At 47.5% G+C, this 15,623-nt stretch overlaps 1 protein-coding gene across 1 annotated transcript; it reads left to right on the top strand.

Annotated features, from left to right (window-relative positions):
* Nucleotides 1-1,716: 1,716 nt before the first annotated feature.
* Nucleotides 1,717-15,606, top strand: LOC306699971 (E3 ubiquitin-protein ligase RNF19A-like). Its single transcript, XM_079164819.1, has 9 exons — nt 1,717-2,695; nt 8,065-8,273; nt 8,991-9,135; nt 9,487-9,649; nt 10,751-10,865; nt 11,578-11,739; nt 12,088-12,301; nt 12,459-12,602; nt 12,810-15,606. Exons 1-9 carry the CDS (start codon nt 1,995-1,997, stop codon nt 13,609-13,611), a joined length of 2,655 nt encoding a protein of 884 aa, XP_079020945.1. The 5' UTR covers nt 1,717-1,994; the 3' UTR covers nt 13,612-15,606.
* The last annotated feature ends 17 nt before the right edge of the window (nt 15,607-15,623 follow it).

Genomic DNA, 15,623 nt, shown 5'->3' with positions numbered 1-15,623 from the left:
GACATGCTAATCAGATTGGCCCCAGAAGCCATCTGTACTGATATTATCACTCTGCGTGTGAGTGTCTAGTTGCTCAAACACGATTTCAGATACGTTTTTATGTTTGGTCATACAGGAAATTGTGAAATAATCCGATTCAACTGGCGCAGCTCTGTCGAAATTCCGGTTGCAAGCTCACGTGTTGGTAGTAGATCTTTAGCAGTCCAACATATTAATCTAGGTCTTTGTTACTGTGGATGGTTCCTTAAATCCTCTGCTGTTTTAAGCCCTATTTCTTTGAACAGTGCTCTGGCCCTGTATAGCTAGATGATATGATGTAAATTACATTTGACACCATTTTGTTGTGTTTTCAGCCGATTTCATTTTGGGCGGTGACTTCATTTATGTCCCTTAAATGTCCTCATGTCACCTGGAAAATTCACACAGTAAAAATAGCGTTTGCTGTACAGTCGTCGCCGTCTGAAATGCTGCTGCATCAGAAACCGCTCCACCGAGGCAAAGCCTTGCTGCATTATCTCACACTTCCTCCTGTGTGCCGCTATCAGCAGAGGACAGCCTGGGCCTTGTCTCTGTGGATCTCACAGACACATCAGAGCACCGTCCAAGGTTGTCGACCTTTTGTCCTCTCTCTCCTCGGGTCTGTGACCGACACGCTCATCGGCTACGCTACGCAAAAACCTGCACTCTGCCAGCTATTGACTGAGCAAAATGGCAAGAAACAGCAAATACACAGTCAATAAACCCGCGCAGTATTCCTAAGCATTGGAGGCTCGGAAGGAGGGGGTAGGGCAGAGGTGTAGACGCGTTAAATAAATCATGAAGCCCAATGTCACTGTACAATCCTCTGGTTCATCAGTGAAGTCTATGAACTACACTGCAGAGCCGAGTGGCAGACCCATATCAACTAACCCTATGCTGGTTGAACGTGCATTGGCAGTTCAATACGTCCCGTGTATGAAATATCTGTCCTCATAAACTTTGCCGATCTGATCATAGGTCACACCTCTCACTCCCTCTTCCTCTCCTCACAGTTCTCTTACTCACAGAACTGAACATCCAGTAACTTTATAACTATTTTTCCTTTTTGTTTTTTGCTGTGACTGCAGAACGTTGCCAGCTTAAACACTGGGTGCTTTCACATCTTCAGCTGAAGAGGATTGTGATGTTTATTGCAACTCCTGCAATAAGCAATACTTGCCACCTCTTATGCTCACTCTATGAGCGACGAAGCAACAGGCCGCAAGTCATGTTCAATGAAAGCTGGTGTCACCGAGCTACAAGCTGACGCCGTGACACTTGTCGCCATGTGAACTGTAGCGCGACCAAGCATATGTTTTTGTTTCACCATTTCTGGTCCCCTTCTCTCTCCCCACATTTCCTGTTTCGCTCCGCCCTAAAAAATGCAAGAAAAACATTATTTATTATTAGCCAGATCCCAGTGCTGTTTAATGACATAACTCCAACAACGCTTCAGCTGTGACTCAGCAACCATGTATCTGGCCACTCTTGGCCCTTTTTGTAAATCTGATTTATTGTATTAGTTTGACTTTGATGAAAAATACTAAAGCGGTCTTCAGTCTTTAGTGATTGAATGAATCACGACTTCTCTGTCATTGCATTCTCACTGTTTATTGAAATTGAATCTCAAAATCTCTCCCTCCCTCCCCCTCTTCTCTCCCACTACTTGTTTCTTTTCTTTTGCTCTCTCCAGGTTCTGTTGCATCAGTTTGGCCGCAGGTGACCCCCACCCCTCCGCCAAAATCCGGCTGTTAGATGTGACCACGAGGTTGATCAGGAGAAGCCACCATGTCTTAAGCGCAGACGGGCCCTCCGGAGCCCTGTCCCCCCACTCTGGACCGCCCACCCATTCCCCCATCCACCACCTCGCCCCTTCCCCGATTCCCATCCCGCTCCCGGACCTCCCTGCACATGCGAGGGACAGGCTCCCCAGCCCCGGCTACCCGCTGGCACACCCCTCCCCTCCCCCCCTAGAGATGAGCCTGCAGAAGCACCGGCAGCTGGCGGGCGGGGTGATGGGCTCCGACCGGGACCTGCAGTCCACCGCGTCCTCAATCTCCCTGCCCTCTGTGAAGAAGGCCCCGAAGAAGAGGCGCCTCTCCCTGGCCTCTCTTTTCAGACGGCGGGGTCGGGAGTCCAAATCGGCGCGCCAAAGGTCCAGAGAGCTGCAGCACCCTGGACCCTTGGGGCTCGGAGGGGTGGACGGCATCGCCAGCATCGAGAGCATCCACTCTGAGATGTGTAACGACAAGAACTCTGCCTTCTTCTCTGTGGCTGGGACCGGAGCTGCCTCTTCTGCTGCTGCTGCTGCTGCCGCTGCCTCCACCTCATCTGCCTCAGGGCCTTCCACCTCCTCCTCCAAGGTGGGGGGCGGGCCAGTGGCAGAGCTGCTGGAGTGCCCGCTGTGCCTTCTGCGCCACTCCAGGGAGAACTTCCCGGACATCATGACCTGTCCCCACCGCTCCTGCATCGACTGCCTACGCCAGTACCTGCGCATCGAGATCTCGGAGTCGCGCGTCAACATCAGCTGCCCTGAGTGCTCGGAGCGCTTCAACCCGCACGACATCCGCTTGATCCTGGGTGACCGGGCGCTCATGGAGAAATACGAGGAGTTCATGCTGAGGAGGTGGCTGGTGGCCGATCCCGACTGCCGCTGGTGCCCCGCGCCGGACTGTGGGTAAGAAGTGAAGTTAAATACAAGGACGCATGAACACCTCCACAATAACAAACACTCACACTGAGCCTCTCCATTGTTTTGGTCTAACACCTTAGTTAAGGATGTGATATGAAGTTTGTACCCTAGCAAATTAAAGACATTTAGCCAAAGAAATACAGTCAATGTTTTACTTAAAATGTCCCTCCTCTATCTAGTTATCTCTGGGTCATAAATAATCACAGGATCACAAAGAGGGAGAGGGACTTCATTCTCTGCTCAGGTAGACATTACTCCACCATATCTTTATGTAAGAAATAGTTGTTTGCTACTACGTGCACGCATAAAGCGCTTGTTTTGATTGGTTACCACGTGGTTGTATGAAAGAACATTTGTGGTTTCCCCTAAGTAAATGTAGAAGATTAAAGCCATTTTCTTCCACCAATTACAGGAGATAGTAATGCAGGAAGTTATGCATAGAGAGGGCTAGAAGGACTGAGAGGCAGACGTGTGTATTAAACAGGATTTCTGTCGTTATGTTCACACACCCTGTTTCTATTTGAACCTGTCGCACGCTTTAAAAGCGTCACAATGGACCAGCGGCTGATTGGTGAAGTTGAAATGAGGAGTTATCTATTATGATCCCTCCTCACTTTACTACAGAAACCTAGAAAGGTGGTAGCCGGCTGGACGACTGTCGGCTATAACGTTGAATCTGTGTTTTCTGTAAGTACGTCAGAAAACAGCAAGCACAACACACAGCAGCTGATCGCTACATGGTTTGTTTTCATGATGTAACAGACTGCTTGCTGTTAGGACACGTGTCTCTCTCGCTCTCGATTCCTCTGCCATTATTATGTCGTTGTTGAATTATCCCTTCAATTTATGAAAGTGACTTTGTGTGACTCCCATCATGCAGTGCTTTCAGTGCACGTGAGGTATTGAATATTTGTTTTGTTTTTAAACTAATCAAATACATATTTTAGTTTAGAATAATCGTGTCTGCCCTGTCATTCTCTACCTGCTTGTCTTTCTTTATGTATTTGCTTCAGTTCTGTCATGCTGACTGCATGCCCCCCCAAACAGTGATCCAGTAGTGCTGGATGCCCCCCCCCCCCCCCCCCCCCCCCCCCCCCCCCCTCACAGTCACGTGACTTTGTAGAGGCCCTGCAGGGTCGAATGGTAACTGCGTCTCACTGACGAATCACATCAGCACCTCGTCTGTACAGCGCTGGGATGAGCTCTAAAGTGCCCTAACTACTTGCTCTTCAGTACTCACCACACTAAAGATTAGTTTACGCCAGAAATGGTCGTAATCACGGCCGGCGCCTGGTCGTGAACCTCTGAATTCTATAAAATCACTACTTGCATGTCATGGGATTATACAAAGAAGGCCAATTGGCTTTTAAATGCAGCGCATAGAGTATGAACGCCACCCTTCATGATGGAAGCTCGATCACCGTCTGCGGCGGCTCGTGCTAGTAGCGCAAGTATAAACAACGAAGATGCATCTAGATGGCGAAGATGCATGTAAGAACATTTTGGAAACCACTGGAACATTTTGGACACACCATAAGCATGTAAGCATGAACCACTGAGATCTAGTGAGAGCCCTGAGTAACGGGCACAGTTCACATCGCTGTTGGAATAGTTGTACTTATTTGTTAGAATCACAGGCAGACCGCCTCCATGAGCTCGTCTCTATCGGGTTTAAAAACTCTCACTCTTTTCCTTCTCTCTCTCTCACAGCCATTTCCTTTTCTTCCAGGAATTGTTTGAGGTCAGGTAGCTATGAAGCCCCCCCCCCCAAGTCCCATCAGACTTTCTCCAAGTACTGTTTGTACCTTTTATTCATGACGCCATAGTGACCTTGAATACTTTGGCAGCTGGATGTTTTGTTTTGTGGGATGTCCTGTTCTGTAACCTTAAAAGAAGCAAATATATTTTGAGGGTAAAAAAAAAAAGAGAAGATGTGTAAAAAGTTGATCTAGCTGTAGCATAAAAGAACGCAAGACTGTAGCCTTGGAAGAGCTGGAGCAGGTCCTCTCTACTGGGCAGGTCAGTATTAGCATATTTAACTTAATATTTCTGAGACATTACAATATAGCCAAGATATACAGGTGTTCACCGGGTGTTTCCTGGCTCAAAATGAGGCCGGGGTGTTGCTGTACTAATCACGTGTACCCTGGCGGCAAGTCCTTCAACTGGCTAAAGCAAATCACCTTTTACAAGCAACATGTTGTAGGAGTTCTAATTATTATAAAAATAACAACTGTTACAGGGATAGTCAGTGGTACCGTCTATAATGTGAAATCCGGGATATTAAATGTTCATTTGCAATTTTCTTTAAATTCTTTTTACTGGTCCCAGTAATATTTGTCCCTAAAATATAATATCTAGTAGCATATCACATGGTTAAGATTGGGCTATGTTTAATACGGACATACTTAATATCTTAAAACAAATGGATCCTGTGCAAAAGTAGATCTCCTCATATTAAAAAGATATAAAAAAAACAACAACTTCTTCCTTCCTAAATGAAATCATTTGTTTTTATCAGCAATGTTTGTACCAGTCATGTTTTCCGATGTGTTGTAATGTAACTAATAGCATAGTAACTAGTAACTAATAGCATGTTCGTCAGATGTCTGTTTGAACTACTTTATCTTCTTCCATATGTTCAGATGTAAACAGACGTTTTTCACGTAAGCAGCGGACAGACTGCCGACCCTGCTTTGCTGCGGTCCAGCCAAAAACACCGCTTTTTTCTTCCACCGTGGCAGCTTCAGCAGCACCTTTACCGGCGCCACTGTGCTGATCACGATACGTCCGCCATCACAACGGCGTAATGCCGGATCTAATGTTACAAAGGAAGAATCCACCAAGCTTGTTAGACAATTGTGTTTTCCATTAAGACACCCGTTCGCAGTTTTGTCAAGAGCTGAAGGCGGGACAACATTTGACAAAGGCGGCCTTCTGCTAGTTCTCTATGGCAGCAAGTATTGATATTCTATTGATGTGCTGGTCTTCTTTAGTCTCGCTCCTTTCAGTCGTTGGGGCACTGACACAGAGCAAACAGTTTGACTTTGATGGCATTTGGCCTTCATTTGGTGTCGTGGCTGACTGTTGGCTCCAGTGTTCTGCGGTGTGTCCGCCATAGTTGCCGTTGGTTCACTGTTAGTTGTACATTTTATAGGATTGGATTGATGGCGGCAGCAGCCACTGAGACAGAACTCAGCTTCTTCTTCTCTTTTTCTTTCTTATAAGCAAAAGACCACAATGCCAACGGAGAGCGAAACCTTACAATAGCAGTGACACACGTGTCTCTGGTCAGCTGTGTGTTGACTGTAACTCTAACAGAGTCCTTCTTTCAGACAGCGAATGTGTATCTTTTGTGGTGGGAAATTAGATATTATTTTTGTCCTTCTAATTAATTTCTTTTAATATCTCTGCAGCTTTCTGTTCGCTCTCTGTCATTTCCTCTTTGCTTTGTGTGCATCATGACGGAGAACATTGCACAGAAGGCCCATTTGAACCGATAGCTTCAGCCTTTCTGTGATTTGGCCCACATAACCGGGTGCACCATGTCCAGGCACCAGAGAGGTTCTGGGCCTGAGCCCACCCATCCGGCCAGCCAAGTGATTCCTGGGCCAGGGCAACAAACAAACGATGAACGTTTTTTCAGCATTTCTTTTGACGTTATTGAATATAATACAGTTTTATCTCTGGCTGTATATCTTGTTTGTCACTGCTGTGGTAGTCGGATATAAACAATGTTTAACTACTTTCTTTGCCAGACTCTCTGGTAGAAAGGATTTGTAGTTTTGACCTTTTGTAGAAACAGGACGCTGATGTTAGTTACGGTTATTGGTGTGATACATTTAGGGGGTTTTAAAAGTGTGAAACGTAGTTAAACAGAAACTGCTGTGATCTAAACCGTTCTGTTGTGGCAGCACCACAGCCACGGCCTTCTCTCTCCCTAACATCTGTCCAGTCTTCTGCAGCCCTCTGGTCTGTGTAGCGTGGTGGTTCACCGACAACGATTTTGAACAATATTGACACGTCTCTGCTATTCTTCACTGTCTGTCTGCATTCTAGACTCAATCCCTCAGTAGAGTAAAACAATCCGCAGCCGAGGAAGTCTCCCAGGCTCCCCGCGGCTCTGTGATTGAAACCTAATCTTGTGTCGGTCACAGAGGGGGGCCGGGAGGCTCCAGTCAGATCCAACTACGTAACGCACTCCAGGGTTTCCCTCAGGACGTGGGCTAGCCAGTAGTTAGCAGCTGTCATCTTTGAGCAGATGGACTTTTCTTATTTCTTTGAATCGTCTCTTCGTCAGCGCTACCTGCTGTTGTGTGTCGGCTGAAAGCGTCACACGTCGCATCAAGTCACTCTGTCTGGCGTGCTCGCTCACGGTGCCGTGTGTCATGTAAATACACATGCAATTTAAGAAGATGCTGCTACTGAAGGCACCAGGCAGACTGACAACAGCTGTGGACTCTACTTAAAACTGACACTTGTTCTGTTTAGAACAACATCACACTTATCATGTTCATTTACTCACTGACGGTCTGGACAACAGTCTCACATTATAGCCTTTGCTGTGCAAAATAGAACTGCTGCCCTTTAGGTTCCAAGTTTTTTAATTTGTATAAACAAATTGTTTCTTGTGAGCTTCGTGGTGGAGGTAGCGACATCTGCAGCACATGGAAGAAGATGTTTAAAGGTGCTAAATTTGACATTCACAGCATTAATAAAGCAGCAAACGACGATTGTCTATGTAAAGATATAGTGGAGTGACGTCTACGTGAGCAGAGAATCGAGTCACACTCCATCTGTGTGTTGTCGAAAAGAAGCTCTAAATACAACGGTTGTTCCGACTGATGATGTTGTTCTGGAAGCAACCGTCCGTTTCCACCTCAGGTTAATGTTAGCTCCGTCAGCACCGTTGGTTGTGAACCGCCGGCACCACCGTCACTATGTTGAGCGCCGTGGTGGAGGCAAAAGAAATACTCTGAATTCCGTATAGACAACCTTTTTAGTGTGAAGAGAAGGCCTGTCGGTATCAATTCAGGATGCTAGTTTTCTCCACAGCACAGGTGGATTATGAACCAACAAGAACCACACAGTTCTGCATCACCTCTTTTCAAATGTGGACCGTCTTTATTTAGTTGTCTGCACCTTTCATTTCATATGCACATACTTTTACCTTTTATACGCATCACTTTCTTGTAACTGACATTGTAGCTACTTTAATTCGCTCTTGTTTTCATTTGCACTTAGACACCAATTTAGCTTTTTCCAGCGACCTCCACAAAACTCATTCTAAGATGTCATTGTGCGGTGGTTAATCGTAACTCCTGCCTGATAACGTCGTGTTTGTCTCCCTCCAGGTACGCAGTGATCGCTTTCGGGTGCGCCAGCTGTCCCAAGATCATGTGCGGCAGGGAGGGCTGCGACACGGAGTTCTGTTACCACTGCAAGCAGCTATGGCATCCCAACCAGACCTGCGACGCCGCGCGGCAGCAGAGAGCCCAGAGCCTCCGCCTGAGGACGGTCCGCTCGTCCTCCCTCAGCTACAGCCAGGAGAGCGGCGCAGCAGGTCAGCCTGCTCTTTTCTTTTCCCTGTGTTTATGCCACGCATCAGGATCTTTGTATCAAGTGTAATGATGTGGGAGATCAGCGATTTTGCTGTCGACATCTTGGTTTACGGCCGTCTCCATGTTGTTTTATTCACAACTAATGAACGGACGTTACCATATTTGGAATGCGGAGGAGTGGCGTAGAAAAGCCTTACATGGCTCAGGTAGCGGCAGCGACCTGTCAATCACAGTAGCCCCGCCCTAAAGCATACCTTGCTTTATGGTCTGTTTTGACTCTAAATGGACCATCATTTAGTAAATGAACATCATGCTGTATTGATGAAGACTTAAAACTAGAGATTGAGACCATAAACTCATGTTTACAATGTTTCCTGAGGCAATACATCAAGAGAGAAGTAGAGTCATTTTCTCATAGACTTCTATACAACCAGAGGAGTCGCCCCCTGATGGACATTAGAGAGAATGCAGGTTTTAAGACACTTCCGCATCGGCTTCACTCAGCAGAACCGGAGGTTGCTGCCTTGTCAGAATGCTGTGAGATGTGACAACTATTTGTTCCTTTTACTTGACTGCTTTACAAATGTAAATTTTTTCTCTCACCATGATGAAGTTTAGAAGACCTATCCTGACCGACCAGGCGTATCGTTTGTTCGATAGTGGAAAGTGTTAATTCTATCATGCACATTGAAATCCTGTCCTCTTTGCGTCCCTCTCAGCCGACGACATTAAGCCGTGTCCACGCTGCGCCGCTTACATCATCAAGATGAACGACGGCAGCTGTAACCACATGACCTGCGCCGTCTGCGGCTGCGAGTTCTGCTGGCTCTGCATGAAGGAGATCTCGGACCTGCACTACCTGAGGTCAGTTTGTCGACAGGCATGCACACAGACTGTTGTTTTTTATTCATTGCGTTTTGTTGCTGTGAAAATGTGTCACTTTTATTCACTGGTCTGGTAGGTTGAGAAGTTTTGTTGCCCCTGTACTGGCAGAGATTTTGCAACCTGTAGAGCAAGTTTCATTGGCCTACTTCTCTAAATTCATCAATAAAGTGTTTTTGTGACAGCCATGAAGCTTGCAGCACAGGGAGAAACATGTTCCCGTCAGTTGTGTAACATGGGATGAAAACGCTGAAGAGCTACTACTGTTACCGACTGTATGACGCTCAGCCTCCATTGTTTTCTCTCTTAATCTCCCCCCTCTGCCTCTCTCAGTCCGTCAGGCTGTACTTTCTGGGGGAAGAAGCCATGGAGCAGGAAGAAGAAGATCCTTTGGCAACTGGGAACACTGGTGGGCGCACCGGTCGGCATCGCACTCATTGCGGGCATAGCCATCCCCGCCATGATCATCGGCATCCCCGTGTATGTGGGGAGGAAGGTGAGGTTCTGGAGACCCGTTCGTGTGAAGTACTCCGGAACATATTTCTGTTTTCCTGCTTGGAGTTTTCTCTCCCTGAATGAGGCAGAATATTTGTTGTTAACATAGTGTTAAACAACCCGGCATAACGCAATCAAACACACACTGTATCAATCAGTAACTAAAGTACATTGTAAAAGCCAGCACGCATATTCTCATGTACTTTGTATTCTAAGTTATCTGAAGCCAGCTGAGGTCATTTGCGAGGTGTGTGTGTGTGTGTGTGTGTGTGTGTGTGTGTGTGTGTGTGTGTGTGTGTGTGTGTGTGTGTGTGTGTGTGTGTGTGTGTGTGTGTGTGTGTGTGTGTGTGTGTGTGTGTGTGTGTGTGTGTGTGTGTGTGTGTGTGTGTGTCATTACAATGAAATGAAAGCATTCAGACTCTCCAGAATTCCCCTCTCGAGCCTGCCAAGAAGAAGCCAGCGGAGCCAACAAACGTTTCCTTCCCGACAAAAGCAGACCACATTCAGCAGTGATCACGAGTGAAACCTCTGAGCATGAATCACCTCGATTCCTCAAGTGCCCTGATGAATGTAGCTGTTCGGGTCTTGATTTTTGTATTTCTTTTTATCTGTATCCTGGAGAAGCGCTACACCGATGCAGCCTGGTCACGTGTCTCACACCAATGTTACGATGATAGTGAACAAGCAGCTTCTGTCGTTCTTTTGTTACGCCTGTGTGCTATTTTGGGTTCAGAGCAGCAGAGAACTTCTTCTGCATCCTGTAGTCTCCAGATGTGTGCCAGCTTTTAATAGCTTTTTCTTTTGTCTATTGATATTATTCTACTCAATTTAAAATGTTTTCCCTGCTGCTGGCAGACTTCTGTACTTGTTTAACCTTTACTTCTATACATGCTTTGCTGTATTCTCAAAATCTAGCCAGCTGTCACATAGTGGCTGGTTACTGCAGCGTGACACCACTCTGGCCTGGTGGCTACAACTTTTTGTTTTTACTAGAATGACTTTGTTTGGAGGCTATGATCGCCCTCTACCATAAAGTGTAATAATGATATGCTAGTTAGGAGAAGTTCCTGCGTGTCTCATCGTTCCCCTTTCTCTCTGTCAGATCCACAACCGCTACGAAGGCAAAGATATCTCCAACCACAAGAGGAACCTGGTGATCGCTGGTGGAGTGACCCTCTCTGTCATTGTGTCTCCGGTGGTGGCTGCAGTCACTGTCGGTCAGTCTATTCTACAACATCCACTACCTCCTTCTTTTCATCTCTGTGGCCGCGGCCAATGGTATTTTTGTGAATTGACCCGGAAGCATCTTAAGAGCTGGTTGGATTCTCTAAATGCTGAAGGAAAGGTGCTGCAATGCTTCCTTTCTTATCTCCTTTAGCATAGGATACACTGGACCATCCTTTCCTTAAGGAAAGGAGATAATGCCCTCCCACAATTCCTTGCGACATTTAGAGCGATGCACCATTCTGCCGGCAGTAACGTCTGCAGCTGCTGTTGTAATTGTACACCGTGGACAAATTGAAAACATCCGAGTGATTCTATTTTGGACAGTGTTGAGTTTGTCACTCATCATTTTCTGTGTTATGAAGAAGAAGAAAAAAGAAAGCTTCCACCATTGCATGGTGTAAGTGCAGTCAGACTGATGTCTCCCTCCCATCTTTCCTTGTCTTGATGTTTTCTTGAGGTTAGGGAAGGACTGTTGGACAGCATGTCTCTAGCTCTGTGTGAGCTCTCTGCATGCCCCAGGGTCTTTATTGACACATCCTTGTTTGACTTTGCTTCAGGAATTTCTTTTGTTTAATCGTAAGAGTTCATGTTTGGCAAAATGTTTGTTTTCAAAGGCATGAGCTGTTATATTACAATGGAAAAGGTTTATTTTTACGTCTTGGTCTAACATGTCCCTGGTGTCTCTCTCTTTCACCCCCTCAGGCATCGGAGTTCCCATCATGCTGGCCTACGTCTACGGCGTGGTGCCCATCTCCCTGTGCCGTAGCGGAGGCTGCGGCGTCTCCGCTGTGCACGGCAAAGGAGTTCGCATCGAATTCGACGACGAGAATGACATGAATGTCGGCAGCGGGGCGGCTGCCACCGGTGAGCTTCAGTGTCCCCGTCAGCCAACAATAGAATGTTCCTTTTTGCTGACAGACGCACTACTGAGTCCGCGTGGACATGAAATCAGCTGCTGGTTTCACAGATGTCAAGCGTTCTGTTAAAGAGAACTGTCCTCTTTGTGCCAATGTTGTGAAACCAAAAGCCCACAGCGTATTAGAAAAATGTCCCCTTGCTGAAATTTTGCACATTTACATTTCCTCAGAAACTCCATTTGTTTAGACACAGAACTGCCTTTTGTTTCTGATTGAGATTGACAATAATTATCATTTATTATGACCACATAATTTTTTTGATGAAAGTTTTCTCATGAGCGTACCATCTGTGTAGATACCACGTCAGTGGCAGACACCAGGAACAACCCCAGCATAGGCGAAGGCAGCGTCGGGGGGCTGACGGGCAGCCTGAGTGCCAGCGGCAGCCACATGGACCGCCTGGGGGCCATCAGGGACAACCTCAGCGAGACGGCGTCCACCACGGCCCTGGCCGGGGCCAGCATCACCGGCAGCCTCTCCGGCAGCGCCATGGTCAACTACTTAAACAGGTACCAAAACAGAAACGCATGGCAGGGGCATTCTAAATGTTGGTGAAACTGTGGACTTTACGGGGCTTTTTCCTGCATTGTCTAACCCCCCCCCTCACACACACACACACACACACACACACACACACACACACACACACACACACACTGTTGTCAGGCTGGAGGTGCAGGCCGACGTGCAGAAGGAGCGCTGCAGTCTAAGCGGCGAGTCTGGAACCGTCAGCCTGGGCACAATCAGCGACAACGCTAGCACCAAAGCAATGGCTGGATCCATTCTTAACGCCTACATGCCCCTCGACAGGTGAGAGACAGGAAGAGACCGTTCATTGGCGGAGTTTGTGTGTGTCTGTGTAGCTGCTGTCCTCCCAGAGACCTCCAGTAAATCACATCATGTGAATATACCGATGTGATAAGGACTGTTATATAATACTGGCACAAGTAAAGCATTATGTTATTCAAATTTTTTTTTGTCTTGGTCTCATGCTTCCCTCTTCCTCCCACGTCCCAGAGATGGGAACAGTATGGAAGTCCAGGTTGACATTGAATCCAAACCCGGCAAACTGCGGCACCACAGCGGCAGCAGCAGCGTCGACGACGGCGCCCTCGCGGGCCGCTGCGGCTGGACCTGCCCCTCCGGCGGCTGCACTTCCTCGGAAGGCAAGGGAGCCTCCGCCAAGTGGGCCAAAGAGGCGTCCTGCTCCTCCTCCTGCAGCTCGGGGGGCAAAAAGAGCAAAGGCAAGCTGCGCAAGAAAGGTGGCGGGGGCACCAAGATCAACGAGACACGCGAGGACATGGACGCCCAGCTGCTGGAGCAGCGCAGCACCAACTCCTCGGAGTTCGACTCCCCGTCGCTGAGCGGCAGCCTGCCGTCTGTGGCCGACTCCCACTCCAGCCACTTCTCTGAGTTCAGCTGCTCCGACCTGGAGAGCATGAAGACGTCCTGCAGCCATGGCTCTGGTGGGGGCGACTACCACACGCGCTTCGCCACGGTCAGCCCCTTGCCCGAGGTGGAGAACGACCGCCTGGAGACCTGCCCTGGCTCCTCGTCCTCGCCGCAGGGACACGGAGCTGTCGTCGCCCCCCACTCCCCCACCTCCACCACCTCCTCCATGGGCCAAGGCGCGGAGCTCTCCCCTCTCTGCTTCATCACGGCGGAGAATGTCAACCTGGTGTGCCCTGCTGAGCTGGACTCTCACAGCAACGCCAGAGAGCTGCTAAAAGAAACCAACAACAACAACCACCAACCGCCTCACCCGACCCAAACCCAGCAGCAGCAGCCCAAGAACTCCTGCATACAGACCGACATCTGAAATCTCAATTAAGTGCTGCACAGATGATATTTTTCGTTAACATCTTTTCCTCCACTGAACTAACAATCACAGCTTTCAGTTTAACCTGCGTTTTCTTTTATTCCCTGAGTAAAACAGATCTGTGTGTCCACTGACGGCCAGACAGCTCTTGGGAAGTATTAATAGGCAGCCATGTAAGAAACATTAAGGTCGTGAACGCTGGTGTTTCTCCCTGTGCGACCCGCCCGACGCTTCTTTCTTTTTTTGATAGTTCACTCACTCGCCACTTGTAACGGAGACGGTCCACTGATTGGGTCGCTGTCCTATCGGTGTGAGTGGGTGTTCAAACAAAACCACTGTGCCGGTTCTTTGCTAGTATTGTTTTGGGCTCTCCGATGCGGATGCAACACCATGCGGGAATCTTAATGTTACAGCTTTCCAGAAGCGAACTCAAAACAGGGTCCAGGCAATATGATTCACTATTTCCTTTTGTTTTTTATTTCTCCCCTTCCAAATGTATTAGTAACAGAAGAACCTTTGTGTTCATGTCTGTATTTATTTTTAGACTTTTTTTTCCCCCCGGATATTTGTTTGAAATGAACCCTCCAAGGTATAATTGTAAGGCCTGGGCTTAACATCCTACATCATTTTAGCGCTAAAACCAGCTTGTAACACAAGTGAGATTCTTTAGAATGAGAGATGATATTCTCATCAGCTCTCTCTAGTGACCACAGAGTTTACACCTGTGGCTGTTCTCGCCAAAAACCCTCAGTGTGTGTGTTTCCTTTGTTTTTAGCCTAAGATGATTGGGGAAACCCGGGCCTCGTTAGGTTTCTGTGGAAAGCGTGTGGTGTGGGGTTGGGGTTGGGGGGGTTTGAGAGAGCGGTCTCTGGAAGGCCACGGTTTTCAAAGATAATGCTGCAAGTCATTATATTAAGAAATTAACCAATGGGTTGGTTCAATTCTGTGAAATTGTATAAAAGACAATGTTTTAGTCCTGTTCAAAGGTGATTTATTCAGGCTGATGGCCTGGCCTCACCGAGTAAGAGAGAGCTCTGATATCTTTCTTCGTTAACTCATGGTGCCTTCAAGAAGCTGTTTGTGTTCTCTGCGTTTGTCTCCACTGTGTCTTCACCACTCATTCTAGGGTTGCAGACAGTCTTGTCTGTGTAGGAGGGACGCTCATTCTCACACACACACACACACATACACACACACCATTCATACTGTGGTAGACATGGTAAATGAAGACTTTTCAATTGCCTACCAAAGACAGCACTCAGGCTCTTGTTAAATCGTATACCTTTGAATTGTCCCCCGTAGACCCAGTATAGCGCGTCCTGTTGTACACCGCGGGGGACGAATGAGGACAAGCCCCAGGACTGTACGGACATACAGACGGCTGTTTTTCTACATGCGCCACAAATGCTACGCAAATATCCGAGGCCGGCGAACGGCCTCGAGGCACCTGCACTGTTACCTGTATTTCTTATAACATCGATGTTCTGCAATGCACAAAGTTTAATCGGGGTGGGTGTGTTGGTTCTGGGTTCCCCCTCCATGTTGATTTTTCCCGCGTTTTCCCGTTTGCGTTGCCGACCGGTGCTGCTCAGCAGACTTTGACGTCAAAATCCGATTTCAAGCACTTTAGTGTGCTTTAAGCCTGTCTTCACTGCTCAGTGGTCGGCCTCGTCGAGGCCACTAAGTCTGCTCAGGTGAACCTCTACCAGGTAGGTGAAAGCACCTTGAATGCTATTTTGACATGTCTGTTACCGGATGAACACCGAGCTGGTTCCTCCCCACATTAAAACGCCGTTTCTTTGTTCTCCCTCCTCGGGTTCGGCTACTCAACCCTTCAACAAAACTCCAGTTTCTTGATCCTAATTCAACACTAGTGCCAGATATAATTTGTAACTTGTGCAGAATGGCATACGGTATTTGTATATTTGTTTGGTAATTTGCTTTACTATATGCGTGTAAATGCATATCAGAAAAATAAAAAAATCTATATGAAAAGTCGCTTCCCGTCCTGT

This window comes from Pholis gunnellus (assembly GCF_910591455.1).
Source record: "Pholis gunnellus genome assembly, chromosome: 8".
Lineage (NCBI taxonomy): Eukaryota > Metazoa > Chordata > Actinopteri > Perciformes > Pholidae > Pholis > Pholis gunnellus.
The sequence above is the reverse complement of the archived record's forward strand: the minus strand, read 5'-3'. Positions and strand labels throughout refer to the sequence as shown.